Genomic DNA, 17,507 nt, shown 5'->3' with positions numbered 1-17,507 from the left:
TTGCCATACACACGCATGTGCGGACGCACGGAGAACAGCAGCCGTTGGGCTCATATTTAAATTTGTGATTCGTTTTCCTTTCTCGTTTTCATCCGTGTTTAAGCTGTGTGTTGTAGAGTAAGCACTATGTGATGAATCTGATGTAGAAGCACCATGAATAAATTATACCTGACACGTCTTTCAGCGCTAGATCCGTGAAGTGAAAATGCCCTGTAAACTCTCTTGTTCCAATATGTCAGTAATACCACCAAATTTATGTTTGGAAGTTAATCTGAAGAAGAAGCTGACATTACTGATGAGAAAACATTACCCACAGTATGCACATCAGCAGTAAAGTGCATTACCAAATTTAGTGATAGATGGTCCATTGTGGCAAACAAATTCTTCCACTAATAAATATGAAAATAAACTTGGAGACATGGAAACTTAGGTAATTGTTTTAAGGTACACAAATTTACAATCTGCCGCTTGCCTGTTAGAATGCATATTAGAGTTCAATGGTCCCCTGTTAGTCATTAGTAAACACTTACAAATGCTTTATTCTGCACTACCATATTCTACAACTACTGGACTATTATCTAAGCGTTTACCCTAGTGACCCTCTTGCATACTAATCATTGATAGTTACAAAGTTTTGTGCCTGTAAGGTGGTAATGCTACGAGTCCTTTCTCTGAAATGTCCGTTCTTATATAACAAAATGGCAAACTGCAAGTGTTAATATTATCCAAATAACCCTAAAATAACTCTGAATATATCTTGCAGTCTAAAGTGAGGCTCGCTCATAAATAATTCTGTAGCCTAAGACTTATTCTGCAGTAATTAGGAGGGGGAAACTCTTAGGTAATGGCCTCGTGGTTTAGGAATATGGCCATGCAAAATAAAAGTAGTAAGTGCACTTTATCGACTAATATGAGCCAACATACCACTAATAATAGCAATAATATGCAACTGATTATTGCTCATATATGAACCACTGAAGGTTATACATTAACGTGTTTTTGGATGAACCAGATTAACCAGATGTGTTTACAAGATGCCAAACTTGTAGTTTTTTAAAGGGTACTATTAATGTGTAACATGCGTTGAAGCCCACAGAGATTTGTTAGTAGTTAAGGGAAAGAGCTAGACTGCAATAAAACCTGACTGAAGCCTCAACACCCCAATACTTGTGTGAAGCTATTGTAAGATATTTAAGGTAGGTTTGGGGGGGAAAAAATATTTGTAAAATGTAATTTCCTCTCTATGTCTCTCCTAGGCCCCATGCAGGAGACGGTATTTGATTTCTGGAGGATGGTCTGGCAGGAGAACACTGCAGCTATCGTCATGGTGACCAACCTGGTGGAAGTGGGCAGGGTGAGTATTTATGACACGTTCACTTGAACTGCACATCTCAAATAAGATTACCTTGCCCCCAGTCGACTAACAGCCTGATTGTATTTCAAGGCAAACTGAGACACCTTTTGTTATTATCTTTGAACATCAGTCCCCAGATGTTTGTGTGCACGCACGCGCTGACTTAGTGAGGCATGGGACTCGTGTGCCGCCAGCTCTTTTTTTCATCTATCTGATCAGTGAGAAGTGAGAAGAAACTGATTGATGGCCTTCATTACCAGAGAGGCATCCAGGCGTCTGACTACTGTTTCATCTCAGTGGCTCTATAACAGGAGATTAGACTCCGCTGAAGCCGCCAGCTCCTTCCAAGCTCCTCCGAGCAGAAACATCTCTTAATGCTGTCCTCACTGGACAAAAGGGGACTGTTATTGAGTAGTGAGGACAGTTCATAATGTTCAAACTAATGGTAAAGCCTTGACTTTTCTTGTTCACTACAGCATGTGGCCTGCCTCGGGGGGGGGGAAAACCCAGAGCCCTGCTTCAGTCCTAATTTGTTCCACTTAACTCGCACTTTAGTTCCTCCTGGTTAGGTTATAATCAAGAGAAAATGAAGGTCTTATGGTGTAATGCTTTGACTGCCACGGGATTTTTCTCTAAGAATTTTAAATACACTGAAAGCCCTTTTAAAAAGAGGCGCACCTTGATTTTGCTGATGTGCATTTTTGGTGGGGCTTAAATGTAGCAGAGCTGATAATGATTCATAGCCCCATCTCTAGGTACCTCATTAGGCCTTTCCTCTAGAGTAGCGGAGTCCAGCCCACCCCACCCCGCACCTTCTCCACACCTGCTTAGTACTCGGCGGGCCCCAGCCCTCAAACCGTCTGTTATATGATCCTTGTCCAATGGCGGGCGGTAGGCACAGTTGGTCACAGTGACGGTAGCTCCACAGAGGGCCCTATAAAATCACTCCACCGTATCACAGTGGGCCATCTGCTCGGCACAGTCACTGATGAACTCTGGGAAATCCTGGCACACACACACACACAGAAGCACACGCAGCCTCTCTCCCGCTGGTTTCAGACAGGGGGGCGGTGCTCGGCACACTTTAATGTACGAGAGATTTGGTTTGGAAGTCAGCGTGCTGATGTGTGTGATGAGGTGATGCTCCATGTGCTTCTTTTCTATACACTCTATCCATATGAGTGAAGACGTGTAAGACCTGTGCACGCTCGTCACGTGCTCATAAGTGTGCCCGCACAAAAGAACATCTGTGTCTATGCTGGCATATTTTAGCCCAAAGGCTAATTCCCCCCCAAACTAGGCGCCTGATAGAGTGATCTAATAAGGTAATGGCTTTTGCCTAACTCAATCTGGCTGGAAGCGGACGGTGGATTTGTGATTGTCATCAGGGATTAGTCATCAGGGGTGTCAGAGAGGGACCTCCAAGTCCCCCTCTGTCTGTGTCATTCCACAAACCAAAATCTCATTTCATTCGTAATCAGCGCATAGACGCCAGGAATGAAAATTGAATCTACTTGTGGCTGATGTCGCATTTATACCTCATCAAAAATGATCATTCTCTGATATACCTCCGTGATCTCAATCTCTATTACCAGCCTTACTTCCCTCTGTATCAACAGTTTAATTGGGAAGGGGGGGGGGGGGGGTAATTTTGCGCTCTTATGATACCTAATACAAGTAATATTTCCAGTGGGGTGTTTTAGATTTCTGTTGGGAAATCTGTTTTAAACAGCTCAGGGTTTATTATTTCATATCAATATTGGATTGTCATTATATTTCCCTCATTTAATTGTTGTACACATTTTTTTTTTTTTATGTTTTATCCTATTTCACCACACTGGTAGTCAATTTTTTAAGGTGGAGAAATCACATACCCCCATTGCACCTACACTGTTCTGTTCCAGGTTTTTGCACAGTCCACCTTTAGACTCATTTTCACATTATCGACATGAGAATGAAAAAGCAATAACGTGCGAATGAACTCTCCCATCGATACATAAGATTCCCATTTACAGCAGATCCTTGACCGGGGGCCGAAACTAATATGAAGCAAATCTCATTTTGATTTGAAAGAAATGCTTCAAACGCTGAAATATCAGGTGGCAAATGGGGGCTAATGTTATGTGACAATTATCTTTATTGGAAAAAATGATGGCCTGGCAACTTGCAGAAATTCTAATATGAATGTGTGCAGTGAAGCATTGTGAATATAAATTCATTGCAGTTAGCATACAGCTTGTGAAGATGTTGTGTCAAACACTTGGTTTTGTCACTCTCAGGTGAAGTGCTGTAAGTACTGGCCTGATGATACGGAGATCTACAGAGACATCAAGGTGACACTGATAGAGACTGAGCTGCTGTCAGAGTATGTCATCAGGACCTTTGCTGTAGAGAAGGTACACTTTAACCTTTTAAACACTTTTTTCCAGTTATAAATACAGTCATAACTTTTCAGATGTAGCTTTCCTACCTGAATAGCTGGAGAAGTGTGTATGTATGTGTATATATATATATATATATATATATATATATATATATATATATATATATATATATATATATATATATATATATATATATATATATATATATATATATATATATATATATATATATATATATATATATAGCTTCTCTAGCACTTTATGACAATGTTTATTAAATAGATGGATGGATGTTTAACATATATTAATATGCAACCTAACCTAATATAACCTAATAGAATCATTTCTACCTTTCGATTTTTCTCTTTAACTATTGTTTATACCATATAAAAACTCCTAATTGTTACATTCTACTGTGACATTTTATAAAATCTTCAGGCAATATCCATTCAAAGAATAAACACAAATACTAATATAACATAGAGGAATATACTGTTCTTTATGGTACATGCAAAGTGCCCAGATAACTAATGCAGTGCATATTGTATAATATCAGCATGACAGATAGCTGCTACAGTAGGTGAAGACACATGGCTACACTGGCCTTAAACATCCTGTTCATCGCTAGATTAAACTTTGTACAAACCTTTCTTGGATCTTGATGAAGAGTGTGTTGATATTCAATTCAACCCGTATTTACTTTGGAAAGACTTCACACATCCATGTTCTTCTCACTACATTCTCTTTTGCTTTGTGTGCTTAAACTGTGTTCCTCAGAGAGGAGCTCATGAGATCCGGGAAATCCGACAGTTTCACTTCACTGGCTGGCCGGACCACGGTGTGCCATATCACGCCACCGGCCTTCTGGGGTTTATTAGAAGAGTCAAGTCCAAGACCCTGACCAATGCCGGACCCATGGTGGTTCACTGCAGGTTGGTGTGCACTCAGACGAAGAACTCTTCTTGATACTTGTGTTTTAGCTCTAACCCATGTGTACCTATTTTTGTGATTTGCGTATTTTTATACAATAGTCATTAGACTAATAGCGGCTCAATGCAGAAGTTACATATGTATAGCTAAGTACTGCCTTGTGGCTGGTATGTTACTTACGTTTTCATTCAGTCTTTTAATCCAAGAACTAGTCCCCAAAACTGGGTATTAGTAACTGGGACAGTATCCATGGAAAGATGTTGTGGTGTTAAGGTTTTTAAATATCATTTGCCATTTTTGGTGTTTATAGTACTGTGTACACAACAAGCAAATTTTGATTCACCTCTACTGTACTGTATATTGGGCTTAATGTACACTACAGTGTAGGTCACAATTATGGGATCGTAATAACTGCTAAAACATAAATCGTAATGTAACATTACATAAATGAGTGGTTTCCAACAATCCTTGTCAGGTGAGCTCACAAACCCCTTCTGTTTACCATTTATCATATTTACAAGCTTGGATAGCAAGTTAGCAAGCTAACAATTCCCATTATTTTTCCATCCTTCACAAACAGATATACATTTATCATTATGAAATTACCTTTTTATCCATTATGTTCAGCCAGTAATCATTTATTCATTTTGTTAGCAACTGTTAATCCATAATTTTAGCTTATGTTCAACTGGTGGCCCCATTTTTACAATAACCTTCATTGTTTTAATTCGTTTTAGCTAGCATTTTAAACTAGTTACATTTAGCTAATAGTGAAACAGTGTTTCAACTAGGTATATTTTAGAAGTTTCAGTGATTTGTTCACATTGTTAGCCAACAGTTTTTGCTGTTACTATTCCATACGTAGCTATTTAGTTTGTTTTTTATCTGTTTTTAGTAATTTAGGCATCCCTATTAGCTACATGCCACCTAAACCTAATGTTAGCTTTGCTGCTTCAACTTGTTCAGGCCACTTAATTCTTTAATTAAATTGTAATTTAATTTTTTTTAATTTAGTTGAGCTGGTCTCCCTGTGGTGCTTGGTAATCACTGCATTAAATAGCCAATTTGAAACATAAGTGACCTCTGGGCACTCTTAATGTTGGCAACAGATCAAGTAAAGCTGTTGATGTGAAACCCTAGTGTGCTCAACTTTTTATTGTTAGGGAAATCATTTAATCTTATTCCACCTCATAAAAGTTATATTTCTTTAAACTTAAAGCAAAAAAAAAACCAAACCTCACTTCTCATGAATAAAAATCCGTGTCTGTCCGCAGCGCTGGAGCCGGTCGGACAGGCTGCTTCATCGTCATTGACATCATGCTGGACATGGCGGAGAGAGAGGGCGTGGTGGACATTTACAACTGTGTGAGGGAGCTGCGTTCACGGAGGGTCAACATGGTTCAGACTGAGGTACTGTACGACTGGTTTAAACAGTTCTCCACAGAGACATCACTAAAATACAGAACTGCAGGACTGCAGCTTGACAGGTTTTGGTCCTCAAAAGTGGATTAACTAGAATCAATAAATAATTCTTAGATTGAGCCCCCTGCTTCTCTGGTCCTGAACAAATGCTGAGAATTCATACCAGCCAGAAGCAGTGTCATTAAAAGAATGTTTTATATTTGGAACAAATAAATCATCGCCTGTCATTTATTAGTCGTTAATTCTGCAGCTTAGGTGATCCACAAGAGGTTTTTAAGCATTTTCCCAGTGACTGATGAGGCTCATTATTTTTGTAAATGCTGTATAATACGGTAGTTTAATGTTTTCCTGTCATTCACTTTCAAGTGCCAGTTCAAGTGTAACATTTTTCTCAAACAAAGATATGTTCATTATGTAATTAAACAATCCAAATAATTAACATAATCTGATGTTAAGCAAGTGCTCTACTTGTTTTAGTTTGCTTTTAATATTATTTGAATTATATTCATATTCAAAGCTGGCATATTTATGTCTAGAACAGGAGTGTGGATTTTATTGTTACAATTCGCACTACTGTTACATTTTTAATGATAATTTCTCACAAAGGACGTTTACTGGAGTGCACACCCTAACTATTCCTCCAAGTGGTAAACACAAGTGCTTGGCAATATGCGTTGTAATAAAAGGGTTTAGAGTGTTGAGGATTTGGCTCATATTGATGGTTTCAAAACATCCCCGGCTCATCCTATAGTTTTACGCTGATGCGGACAACCGAAAGACTCTGTGCTTTCCTGAACACCGGCCATCTGGAGGTGTCCATAGTCTCGGTGAATGCATCATTTCACCGTAATTCCCTTTAAATCACAAGCGTCATTGGATTTAATGGGCAAATGTTTCATTGCTGACGTCCGGATTGGGATTTGAGCAACTGGAGACCAAAGGCTGCTCACCCTGAGTCACTCTCAAGTTCAGTGACCTTCAAATTCTGTGTATGTGTCTATTTTCCCTCACAGGTGTTCTGGCTGGTTGGCACAGCTCCTCAGCCCTACCTCATCCTACCATGCTTTAATTTAACCACGGAAATGAAATGCTTTGTTGTTGTTTACATATTATGAGCTCAGATAAGCTCTATCAATCTGCGGATTGATAGAGCTGGTCTTACTGACCCAGGCAGGGATAGTCAAACTCTGAGGTCAACATTTCACATTCTGCTTTAGACTTAACAAATGGCAACACATGTTCCCCTTTCAATCTGTAAATCTGACCCCTGTGCATGTGTGTGGATTTTGGTACAAAGTGACAAGGAAGTGTCAGCTGGAAATGTCACTTCAGAATAGATTTGCATCAAGCTGTGTCGCCATGTCCACTGCTTGAGTGACTGACTGAGGAGGAGGAAATGTGTTACGATTTTATGTTTTTCTGACCGCACGCTATTGAGCACAGTGGGTGTTGGGTTTTTTGTTTGTTTGCTTGTTTTTGGTTTTATATAAGAACTCAACCATTAACCTTCCTGTGACGATGATAGCAATACTCATGAGGAAATCCTAACCTTGATAAGTTCACTGAGGTTTCATAGGATCCTAAAAAAACATGGAAAAGGTCAAGTCATTCATGAAAATATTTTCTGCTAGACTTCTAAATATTTTAAGGTTTTGAAAATGTCATACAATTCTGGGTTTTATAAGAGAATTAAATAAGCTGTGTACCAAAAAAATGCAAAAATATGTATTGTAACCTTTGAACAAAGACAATGACAAATATTAGACACAGAAACTGCCGTGGGGGTAAAGCATAATCCCAGTAAGGTCATGGAAAGGTCACTGAATTTTTCTAGCAAAAACAGAGGAAAACCCTGGCTCACATATTTCTGCTTATAGCAGTGGTAGAAATAAAAAATAAAACTTTCTTTTTTGGGGGGGGGGAGCTTGTCTTCTGTCATAAGTCATAGATGCCTGATGGATGCGCAATGAGGATGCTGTTTTTTTCAGGAGCAGTATGTCTTCATCCATGATGCCATTTTGGAGGCATGTCTCTGTGGCGACACCACCATTCCTGCGAGTCAGCTCCGCTCCGTCTACTACGACATGAACCGCCTGGACCCGCAGACAAACTCCAGCCCCATTAAAGAGGAGTTCAGGGTGAGGAGCTATTTAACGTAATTAGACACATACAGTGTGTGCAAATTCATGATGACACATTATCTGAAGCACGAGGCTGCTTTAAACAAATTCTGTGCATAAACGTACTTTATATAAATAGGTGATGCATCTAATGTATAGTTATATGAAATGCGCCACCCCACTCTAAGTTTTATCCCAGTCACTTCAGGGGAGTCGGAGCTATCACTAATGTAACTGATCAAAGAATCGCATTGTTAATTACCATATCGGGAGAGATAATTAGCGCACTCAAAACCCAAGTGCCTACCTTCCTGCGTCAGTATGACACCATGTAATTCTGCTTCAATCTCAAAGACACTCAATATGGTGACTCCCACGCTGCGGGTGGAAGACTGCAGCATCGCCCTGCTGCCTAGAAACCACGAGAAGAACCGCTGCATGGACGTCCTGCCTCCGGACCGCTGCCTTCCCTTCTTGATCACCATTGACGGCGAGAGCTCCAATTACATCAATGCCGCTCTGATGGATGTAAGGGTCAAACATTTTACACTTTTAAGTCTGTCTGCTTGCATGCTGGTCCAGATCATCTTGCTGATTTCATCGCTGTAATTTTAAAGTGGTAAAGTAGCACTGAATCACAAATTGGTGAAACTGCAGCTGCCTGTATTTGTGTATTGGAACCTTAAAATGTTGCTGATTTGAAAGCAGGGATTTTGCATTTTTTTTTCGTAGAAGTAAGACCTACGACATGTTGGTATTTCAGCCTGCTATACAATGCTGATTTTTATGTGACTTTTAAATGTTGCTAATTTTTATAAAGAGTATAGTAAGTCAAAATTCAGATTTAAGTCTTGCAATCTTGACTTGAAATTTACTCATTGAGACTTTTAACTTGGACTGCAGCCACCTAGGACTTACTTGAGTTAAGAGCTTCTGCCACAGAATTAAGACTTCACAACATCTCTGAATCGCTGTCACTTCTAATTAAGCACTTATCTGTCAGTATCTAAGAAACATCAAAGGAAACAATTGAAAATGCTATGTCTAGCAATTCTTAAGGGGACCTAACAAAGAACACCTTGACAAGGTACATGCTCGCTGATGGACTTTTTGGCTCCTGCTGGGATTGAGCAGGTGACCTTTCAGGTACAGGATTGTCTCAGTCCCCACTGGGCTACATTGGGGAGCCAGAAACCACATTAAAAGTGCTCTGTCCTAAAATAATCTCCCTAGACATGGAATCTCCATTAGAAAACTGCTCTCAGCAGGAAGTCTGGTTGAGAGACGGAGGTCGTTTTAGAAATGGTTTTATTCTTGACAGTGTTGCACAAAAGCATGCACTTGGTCTATTCAGCATCAGCTCTTTCTTTTTCTTCTTCTTCCCTCCCTCCAGAGTTACAAGCAGCCTTCTGCATTCATAGTGACACAGCACCCATTGCCAAACACAGTAAAGGACTTCTGGAGATTGGTGCTGGACTACCACTGCACATCCATAGTAATGCTCAATGATGTCGACCCAGCACAGGTAAACCCGACCCAGTACATTTGCTTAAATAAATAGCAAGCACATGAAATCCTGAAGGAAGAATTTTAATGCAAGAATTTTACTCATAAACAAATGAGACATGAGTTCTTTCATGACAGTTTTTTTTTAATCTAAAAGTTGCAAAAAGGACATTGATGGGAACCAATTGAATGATTACATTTCACAAACCCAGGGAAACCCCGAGGGATGTATCTATGTTAGAGAAACTATATATTTGTATGAATACTGAATATGCTTGAAATAAGGTATATACTGCAGAGTGGAAGGAATAGGACTTGCTGTAAAAGTAGACGAAGAAAAGAAGGCCTGTGGAAGAGACTCCAGATTTCTCAGCCCGAGGCTCTGTCATAACACCCGGGGATCAAAGCCTGAAGCCAGGCTGCTCTCCCCATCCAAATCCCCTTTCCCTAGGTGACTGGCTGGATAGAAAAGGCCTTTCATTCAATATTCTCACTGTAGCCAGCCCGTCAGCAAGCCAAGAAAGCAGCGCAGGTGGGAAGGTAGGAAGGGGGTGGGTGGAGGTTGAGGAGTAGATGAAGGCGAGGGAGGTTTACCATCTTCTCCATCAACATCTTTGTTTTTGCATCTGTTGAATTTGTCAAGTTTTGATGGGCTCTAAAAGGAAGGCGGAAAGCGGTGCTTAAGCTGCCACACAGACAGCATATGTGCTTCTGCTTTTGTGTGTAAGAGACACAAAGTAAGCAACTATTTCCATGTCCGTCTGGATTCCCGTGTTGAGGTCTGTTATTTGCATTTCTCCAAGATGGTCCCTTTTTTCTCCCCCTTGATTGTTTATGACTGTGGCATGCATTTGTGACATGACATGTCTGTCAATGTGAGACGTGTCCATCTGTGTGTAAGCTTCCATTTGTCTGATTTAGAGCTCTGAGGCTGGCGACTGGCTCCACAGGTGCAAGTTCTTAACTGGGCTTTCTCTCATAAAGGAGCGGAAATGGAGGGGTTTTTACTGCTTTTGCGAGGCCATCCTAGAGGGTTTCTGCTCAGTGCACAAGAACAGTCAGTCTTAATATTGATAACTGCCACTTAAGACTTGTAATTAGAGTTAACTGCTGATTAGTGTTTATTTGAAACAATCTATTGATTGAATATTGATTAATCAGTCTTTTACTGCAAAACCCAAGGTAGCATTGCTTTGTCCATCTGACACTGCAAGAGCTTGTAATTTGTTATTTTACAATAAGAGATCAGAAAGTCCATGCCCATTCCAAATTTGACTCGTCTCTTGTTCAGGGTCGACTGCTTATGAAACCCTGCACAGCCTCTAGGACGATTGGTATCTTTATCAGCCCCTCAAAGTCCTGGTCTGACACCCACTTGCTTATTTGCATCTGCAATTTTACCACATATCCAAACATTTGTGTCCACAATCACTGCTGATAAGAGCTGGATTTCTGACTATGCCCCAGATGCCAAACAGCGGTTTTCAGAGAATGAAGCGAAGAGAATAAATGTCCTCGCCTAAAGATTGAGCATCAAGTCAGAGTTTACATATGAAGGGCTGTTTACCATAAATGCCTCCCTAGGGTCAGAGAAAGGCATGTGAGAAGGAAGATGATTTAAGGGCACTCTATGCCGTAGCAGTGCTAGCATGACACTGTTGGTCCATTCACATTGCATTGAAAAGGCCACAGCAACAAATCTTCACTCTACATCCACCCTACTTGCCAGATTTCCCAGCCTATCACTTTGTTCTCTTCCCCAAAAATAAAAGTTGAATGGTGACTATTTTGACCCACTGGTGGAGATCCAGACACGTTATAGACAAACAAGTGCAGCTATTTAGAACAAGACATCCGCAGAGTGATTTAAAAGCAGTGTCAGCGCTAAAAGTGGTACAAAACTACCCAAGGAGACAGCCTTGAGTGGAAATGGGTGTGGCCACAGACCTTTTTTAACTGTCTCTTGCAGCTTCAGCCTAAACATATAAAGTTTATTTGGCTGGAAATGATGTATGTTAAAAGGATGGAATAATTTTGCTGAAGATGAAATTTGTCAAGTTTGTTGGTGTGAAATGTTTAGCCGCTTGGGCTGTAGGAATATACCAGAAAAAGGACAGGAACAATAAATTTCTTTCATCAAAAATACAGGCAATGAATTATCTTTCCATCAATCAATCTTTTGATGATCTTGCCTTTGATGACATTTTTCATCTTAGACATGAATCAATTTTTTTAAACTGCTTTTAAGGAACAAAGAATGTGCATGTTTTCTAAAGAGGGGCAAAAGAATTACCCAAAGATTTTGAGAAATTTCAGTTGGATTTGTTGAACAAAGGGTTAGTTGATTAGGAGAAAGCTCCCAAACTTGGAGAACACCTGTGTTTAGTTTCTGCAATATCAAAAAAAAAATTTTTGTATTGAATGTTCTCAAATTTAAAAAAAAAAGTTCAATGTTCAATTTTAAAAAGAAAAGTACTTTGTATTGAATGAATTCACCTCTTTTGACTCTGCCTATTGTACTGTGTCACTTTGCCTTCAGACTTAATTTTTTATTTTTTTTTTGCAAGTGTATAAAAGGAGCTGACATCAGAGTCACAGTCTTTAGTCAGTATAGTTTGGATCTGAAACTAATAAGTCATCTTTCCTTTTCTTGTGTTTCCCTTTGTTGATTTGTCTGCGTGCTGGTGTACATGCATTTCTCTATATGTGTGTATGCGTGTGTGTGTATGTGCACATGCCTATTTGGTTTAGTTGTGCCCACAGTACTGGCCAGAAAACGGAGTCCACCGCCACGGACCCATCCAGGTGGAGTTTGTCTCCGCTGATCTGGAAGAGGACATCATCAGCAGAATATTCCGGATCTACAATGCGGCTCGGGTACGGTAACACAAAATGGACAAGCTACAAACAAAAAAAGCATTCTGTGTGATCAGCCTGATGTGTAGTTGTTGGGTTTTTTTTTGTTTGTTTTTTTCTGCTTTGCTGCCCATTTATTTGTAACTTTTGAAACTTGTTTGTCTTCCCTGCTGTGAAGCCAATTTATTCTGTGACTGCACACCTCACACATCCCACTCATACGTCGGCCTGTCCGTTCAAGCTGTGCAGAGGCAGAGTCATTGTGCTCTTTAACTATGCCACTGCACCAGTTGACTGGATGGAGGTGTGATTGCCACAAGTTAATTGTCTCTTAGACAGCTTGAGAAAATTGTCACATGTAGTTAAAAAAAAAGAAGAAGCAGAAAACAGGTTTTCCCGTCAATTAACACATTTTGGGTTGAACAAGAACACGGCGATGCTGAACAAAAACTACCAACACATACTTCTTATAAGTGGAATCTAATGTATCCGCAGCACAATGTGCAACTTCTTTTTAAAGGTGACAGTTTCATTTGCATCATTTTTGAAGTGGCCAAAAGAGGATAAATTATTTCATGCAATGAGTCAGAAAAATCATAAAAAGAAAGACATTTGCTTTTATTTTGTGTCTCTCGTATCATCCTGTGACACCCTAGATTTATTTTGAAGTGAGCCCCATATTTAAATTATTTCTAATAAAGAAATAACTCTTGTTTTTTTTAAATGATTTAAATAAATATCACAAATCTAGTTCACTTGCATTTTTCTGGAATCGTGAGCGAACCCTCAAAGAGAGATATCTCACAACATGGCGTGTACTGACCCTTTAACTTTGAGCTACCAGACATCACTGCACAGACAGGCACCTGACCCATGCCGGCATCACCTGCAGTCACCTGTGTAAGCTGTTTATCCCAACAGCCTGCTCTCTGTTGTCAATAATCGCTCCTCATATTAACGTGCTGTAACATCCTCTGGCCGGCAGAGGCACCTACAGCATGTTAAGTGCACTACAAGCTAATCACACATGATCGCGGACAAGTGTTATTGATCGATATGTCTGAGTGTGATTTAGAGTGTCTGTATCCTAGATTGCTTAACTATCTGTCTCCAGCAGCAACTGTGCTCATCTATCACCCTGTCTTATCTGCACGCTTATCTCTTCAGCGACTCCTCGCGCCCTTTAACCATCTCTATCCAGCCTCTGATGAAGCTTAGCTTCACCCTCCCTGCATCTTTACAGTCTGATTGCATCTTTATACAACAGCGATTAACTCCCTCCCCCCTACATATGTGTATTAACCTGGGATAACTGTTGTCCTTCCCCCCCCTCTAGCCTCAGGATGGCTACCGGATGGTGCAGCAGTTCCAGTTCCTGGGTTGGCCCATGTACAGAGACACGCCCATGTCCAAACGCTCCTTCCTCAAGCTCATTCGACAGGTGGATAAATGGCAGGAGGAGTACGACGGGGGAGAGGGACGCACTGTGGTCCACTGTCTGTAAGTTTCCAACTTCATTCCTTGCTGGTATTAAAAATGAAACATCTCCACCTACTGACTGAAAGCCTTCACTGCATCAAAACACACCTCAGCCCTTTGTGAGCCTTTAGTGTCAGCTTTAGCTTTCTTTTTGAACTCTTCTTGGATGACTTTGAAATTTTTAATTAACTTTTTTCTCACAACCATAGGAATGGAGGCGGCCGCAGTGGGACATTCTGTGCCATCAGCATTGTGTGTGAGATGCTTCAGCACCAGCGCTCTGTGGATGTTTTCCACGCTGTCAAGACACTGAGGAATAATAAGCCCAACATGGTGGACCTACTGGTGAGGGACACTGCAGGAGCTGAAAACTTGATATAAATGCAGTCTTCATAAATCAGAATATTGTTTTAAGTTTCTCACAGCACCAGTTGGGAATCTACAGCAATCTAGGTATAATGGCTGAAGAAGCAGAGAGAACAACATATTGTCTTTCTGCGCGTCCAAACCATCTCAGCCTTGGCTGTCTAACTTTCTCTCCAAAACACTCAACCTGTGCCGCCTCTGACGTACTCTTTTCTAAACTTGTCTGTTCTGGTCACTTCCAATAAAAATAGCAACATCTATAGCTCTGCCAGTTCATCCTCCTGTCTTCATGTCAGTACCACCATCTCCAAACCACACATCATAGCAGGTCTCACTACTACCTCGTAAACCTTCCCTTTCACTCTTGCTGCTACTCTTCTGTCAAAAATCACCCCTGATATTCATCTCCACCCACTCCACTCTGCCTGCACTCTCTTATTCACCTCTCTTGTTCGCTGTCCGTTGTTTTGTACGAATGACACCAGGGATTTAAACTCATTAATCTCACAAAAAAGTAATTAAAAAAGCTACTTTCAGTTACTGCCTTAACTACATGGTGTCAACACAGCAGTGTTACCTTCAAATATTTCATTTGGCTTTACGCCCTTCCTGATATTTCCCAGTTTGTGTGTCCTGGGGCCTTTCACTTGTGCATTACAACTGACAGTGGACCTTTATGTATGATATTTTGGAACTAAAGAGCAAAATTATTTTACTTAATTATGACTTCAATAACTAACTATTTTGAACTTTTCATCTGATGCCTCCTCTCTGTAATGCGTGCATCAATGAATTCAATTCAGTTTTATTTATATAGCGTCAAATAACAACAGTCACCTCAAGGCCCTTTATATTGTAAGGTAAAGACTCTACAATAATACAGATCCCTCAACAATAAGATGACTCCCTATGAGAAAGCCCTTGGCAGTGACAGTGGGAAGGAAAAACTCCCTTTTAACGTGAAAAAACCTCCAGCAGACCCGCTCTGTAATTTTAACTTCCTCATTTTGCAAAGCTAGCTAGTGGGCTGTCTTGGATCATTTGAATGGCTACTTCTGGGCCCGTGAGTCGTAAGTTTGACAACTCTCAACATAAACTGTGGCAAGATGTCAAAATTCACTTATATTAATACAGCTTTGAAGCCTTCGTCACAGAAAACATCAAAAATCAGGAATCAAAAATCAAGAGGACACACTAAAAACACTCAGCTCCGGACCATATTAAATCAACTCATATTTATTTAAACGTTTTCCGCCAGTGGAAGAGGAAGTGATGCGTTATGCTGCTGCTTGTTGCAACTTTTATGAAGAAGAAGTATCTGACAGTTTCCTCTGCCGCTGAAGATTGTGAAGATGGTGATCGCACGATTAGGGGTCCATATATCTGCATCTGTGACGCGTATTCTATAGTGACAAGCAGTAAAGCAATAAAGTCAATACCTTCTCATCCGCTTGAATATGTCAGTTATTTATTAGTTTCAGTCTGGTGCAGAACTGAGATTGTTTAATGTGCCGAAAGCCTCGACTTTAAAGTCCCATTGATGTTTTGTCAGAGTTATAGGATTTAAATGGTATGATTATCAAACAAACAACAGGCCCTTTGGGAATAGCAAAAATCCCCAGAGGGCTTGTAGTATTCATTTATGACTTAGGAGACACTAACTTTATGACTTAGGAGACTCAGGCCAACTCCTGCACATCTCTAATGCCTCTGTCTGTTTCTTCTTTCCTGCTAGGACCAATACAAATTTTGCTATGAAGTGGCACTGGAGTACTTGAACTCTGGGTAACTTGGAGCTACCGCACCCAGCAGGACTTCTTAATTCGGGACATTACAGACAACTGCAGCTCACATGTGTGCATTATGCTAAGAGTGTGTGTTATCGACCCGACAAGAGTGACGTGCACACATGACCTCCTTTGACCAGCTCTCTTCCCTCTTCTTCTTCTCGATCTAGATGGGAAAGTTAGCAGAGTTGTACAGTGTTAAATATCACAGAATGTTTCAGTCACTACAAGCTAAGGAAGCCAGCAGAGGTGCAATGAGTTTGTTTTTTTTAATCCTCTGCAGTGAGCAGCCTTCTCTCTGGATCCCTACTTTTCTCCGTCTCTGCCTGTAGTCCCGTGGTTGTTGCCTTGATCCGCATTGGACGACAAGCACTGAAAACACTCCAGTTTTCCGTGGAATGCGATACGCTGTACATAATGTAATGTGTCCATTTTAATCTCTCAGATTTTTGTTTCATGCAGTTCATTATTAAAAGTCATTAAATGCAGGAGCTCAAAGCCTAAATGTTACTAAATGTCCTGTAAATTTATGACTTTCGGATGACTATTGCTTCATACTGTATGTTGGGGACAGCTGGCTCACATTTGCTTACCTTATTTCCTGTGCAGGGATCCAAAGCTTTATTTGCACTTCCATTGAATTTCTTGTTGTGCATATTGTACATATTTCTGTAGATTATTTATTCGCGGTATGTACTTTTTTTGTGACTCGCAAGTAAGTGACAATCATATGTTCTATAGGTTTGGTTTATTGATTGTATTGTGTGCTTTTTTTTTTTTTTTTTCAGTCATCTTGTATGACGGAGCAATTCCATTGTAAAAAAGAAAAGAAAAGAAAAACAAAAAATGATTATATAAATGTATCTACAATATAAAAGGTGGATTATCTATTTTTGCCTCGTTTCTAAGGGGAGCTGGGGAGGATGGCATTAGGGGAGCATCTGTTGGAGAGATGAGGGCACTACAGGTGCTATCCAATGTTAGCTTTTTTATTTTATTTTTTATGATGATGATTTATCTTAACTTGTTTATATATCAGTTCAGTTTAAAGCACAGTCGCATGAATATTAAGATAGTTTGGTTGGTTTTGAGCAAATAGACGATGCCCATAAGGTTTCAGAGGAAAAAGAGATTACGGTAAAATGCTACAAAAATATAATATTAGCAATGATTTAATAGTTCAAAAGCTAATTATTTTTCTCATTTTTCAGTCATCCCTAAAATGCTTTTATTAACGCGTTGGAATAGAATGGTTATATTTTGGGAGTCTTTATATACGTAACATACTGTGTGTATACAAAAT

At 40.0% G+C, this 17,507-nt stretch overlaps 1 protein-coding gene across 6 annotated transcripts in view; it reads left to right on the top strand.

Annotated features, from left to right (window-relative positions):
- The window catches only part of LOC101487566 (protein tyrosine phosphatase receptor type M), a 158,427-nt gene extending 141,333 nt beyond the window's left edge, over positions 1-17,094 (top strand). For 4 of the 6 annotated variants that reach the window (XM_076876443.1, XM_012920229.4, XM_076876442.1 and 1 more), the window contains 11 exons: positions 1,257-1,354; positions 3,634-3,750; positions 4,516-4,670; positions 5,943-6,078; positions 8,079-8,228; positions 8,565-8,738; positions 9,604-9,735; positions 12,468-12,593; positions 13,909-14,072; positions 14,261-14,396; positions 16,153-17,094. In XM_076876443.1, the coding sequence (XP_076732558.1) occupies positions 1,257-1,354; positions 3,634-3,750; positions 4,516-4,670; positions 5,943-6,078; positions 8,079-8,228; positions 8,565-8,738; positions 9,604-9,735; positions 12,468-12,593; positions 13,909-14,072; positions 14,261-14,396; positions 16,153-16,206 (1,442 nt within the window). In that variant the 3' untranslated portion in view covers positions 16,207-17,094. The remainder of the gene's footprint in view (positions 1-1,256; positions 1,355-3,633; positions 3,751-4,515; positions 4,671-5,942; positions 6,079-8,078; positions 8,229-8,564; positions 8,739-9,603; positions 9,736-12,467; positions 12,594-13,908; positions 14,073-14,260; positions 14,397-16,152) is intronic. The other 2 variants (XM_076876440.1, XM_076876441.1) reach the window with 2 other exon arrangements.
- Positions 17,095-17,507: the final 413 nt, after the last annotated feature.

Source organism: Maylandia zebra, linkage group LG18, assembly GCF_041146795.1.
Source record: "Maylandia zebra isolate NMK-2024a linkage group LG18, Mzebra_GT3a, whole genome shotgun sequence".
Taxonomy (NCBI): domain Eukaryota; kingdom Metazoa; phylum Chordata; class Actinopteri; order Cichliformes; family Cichlidae; genus Maylandia; species Maylandia zebra.
This window is presented reverse-complemented; position numbering and strand designations above follow the sequence as displayed.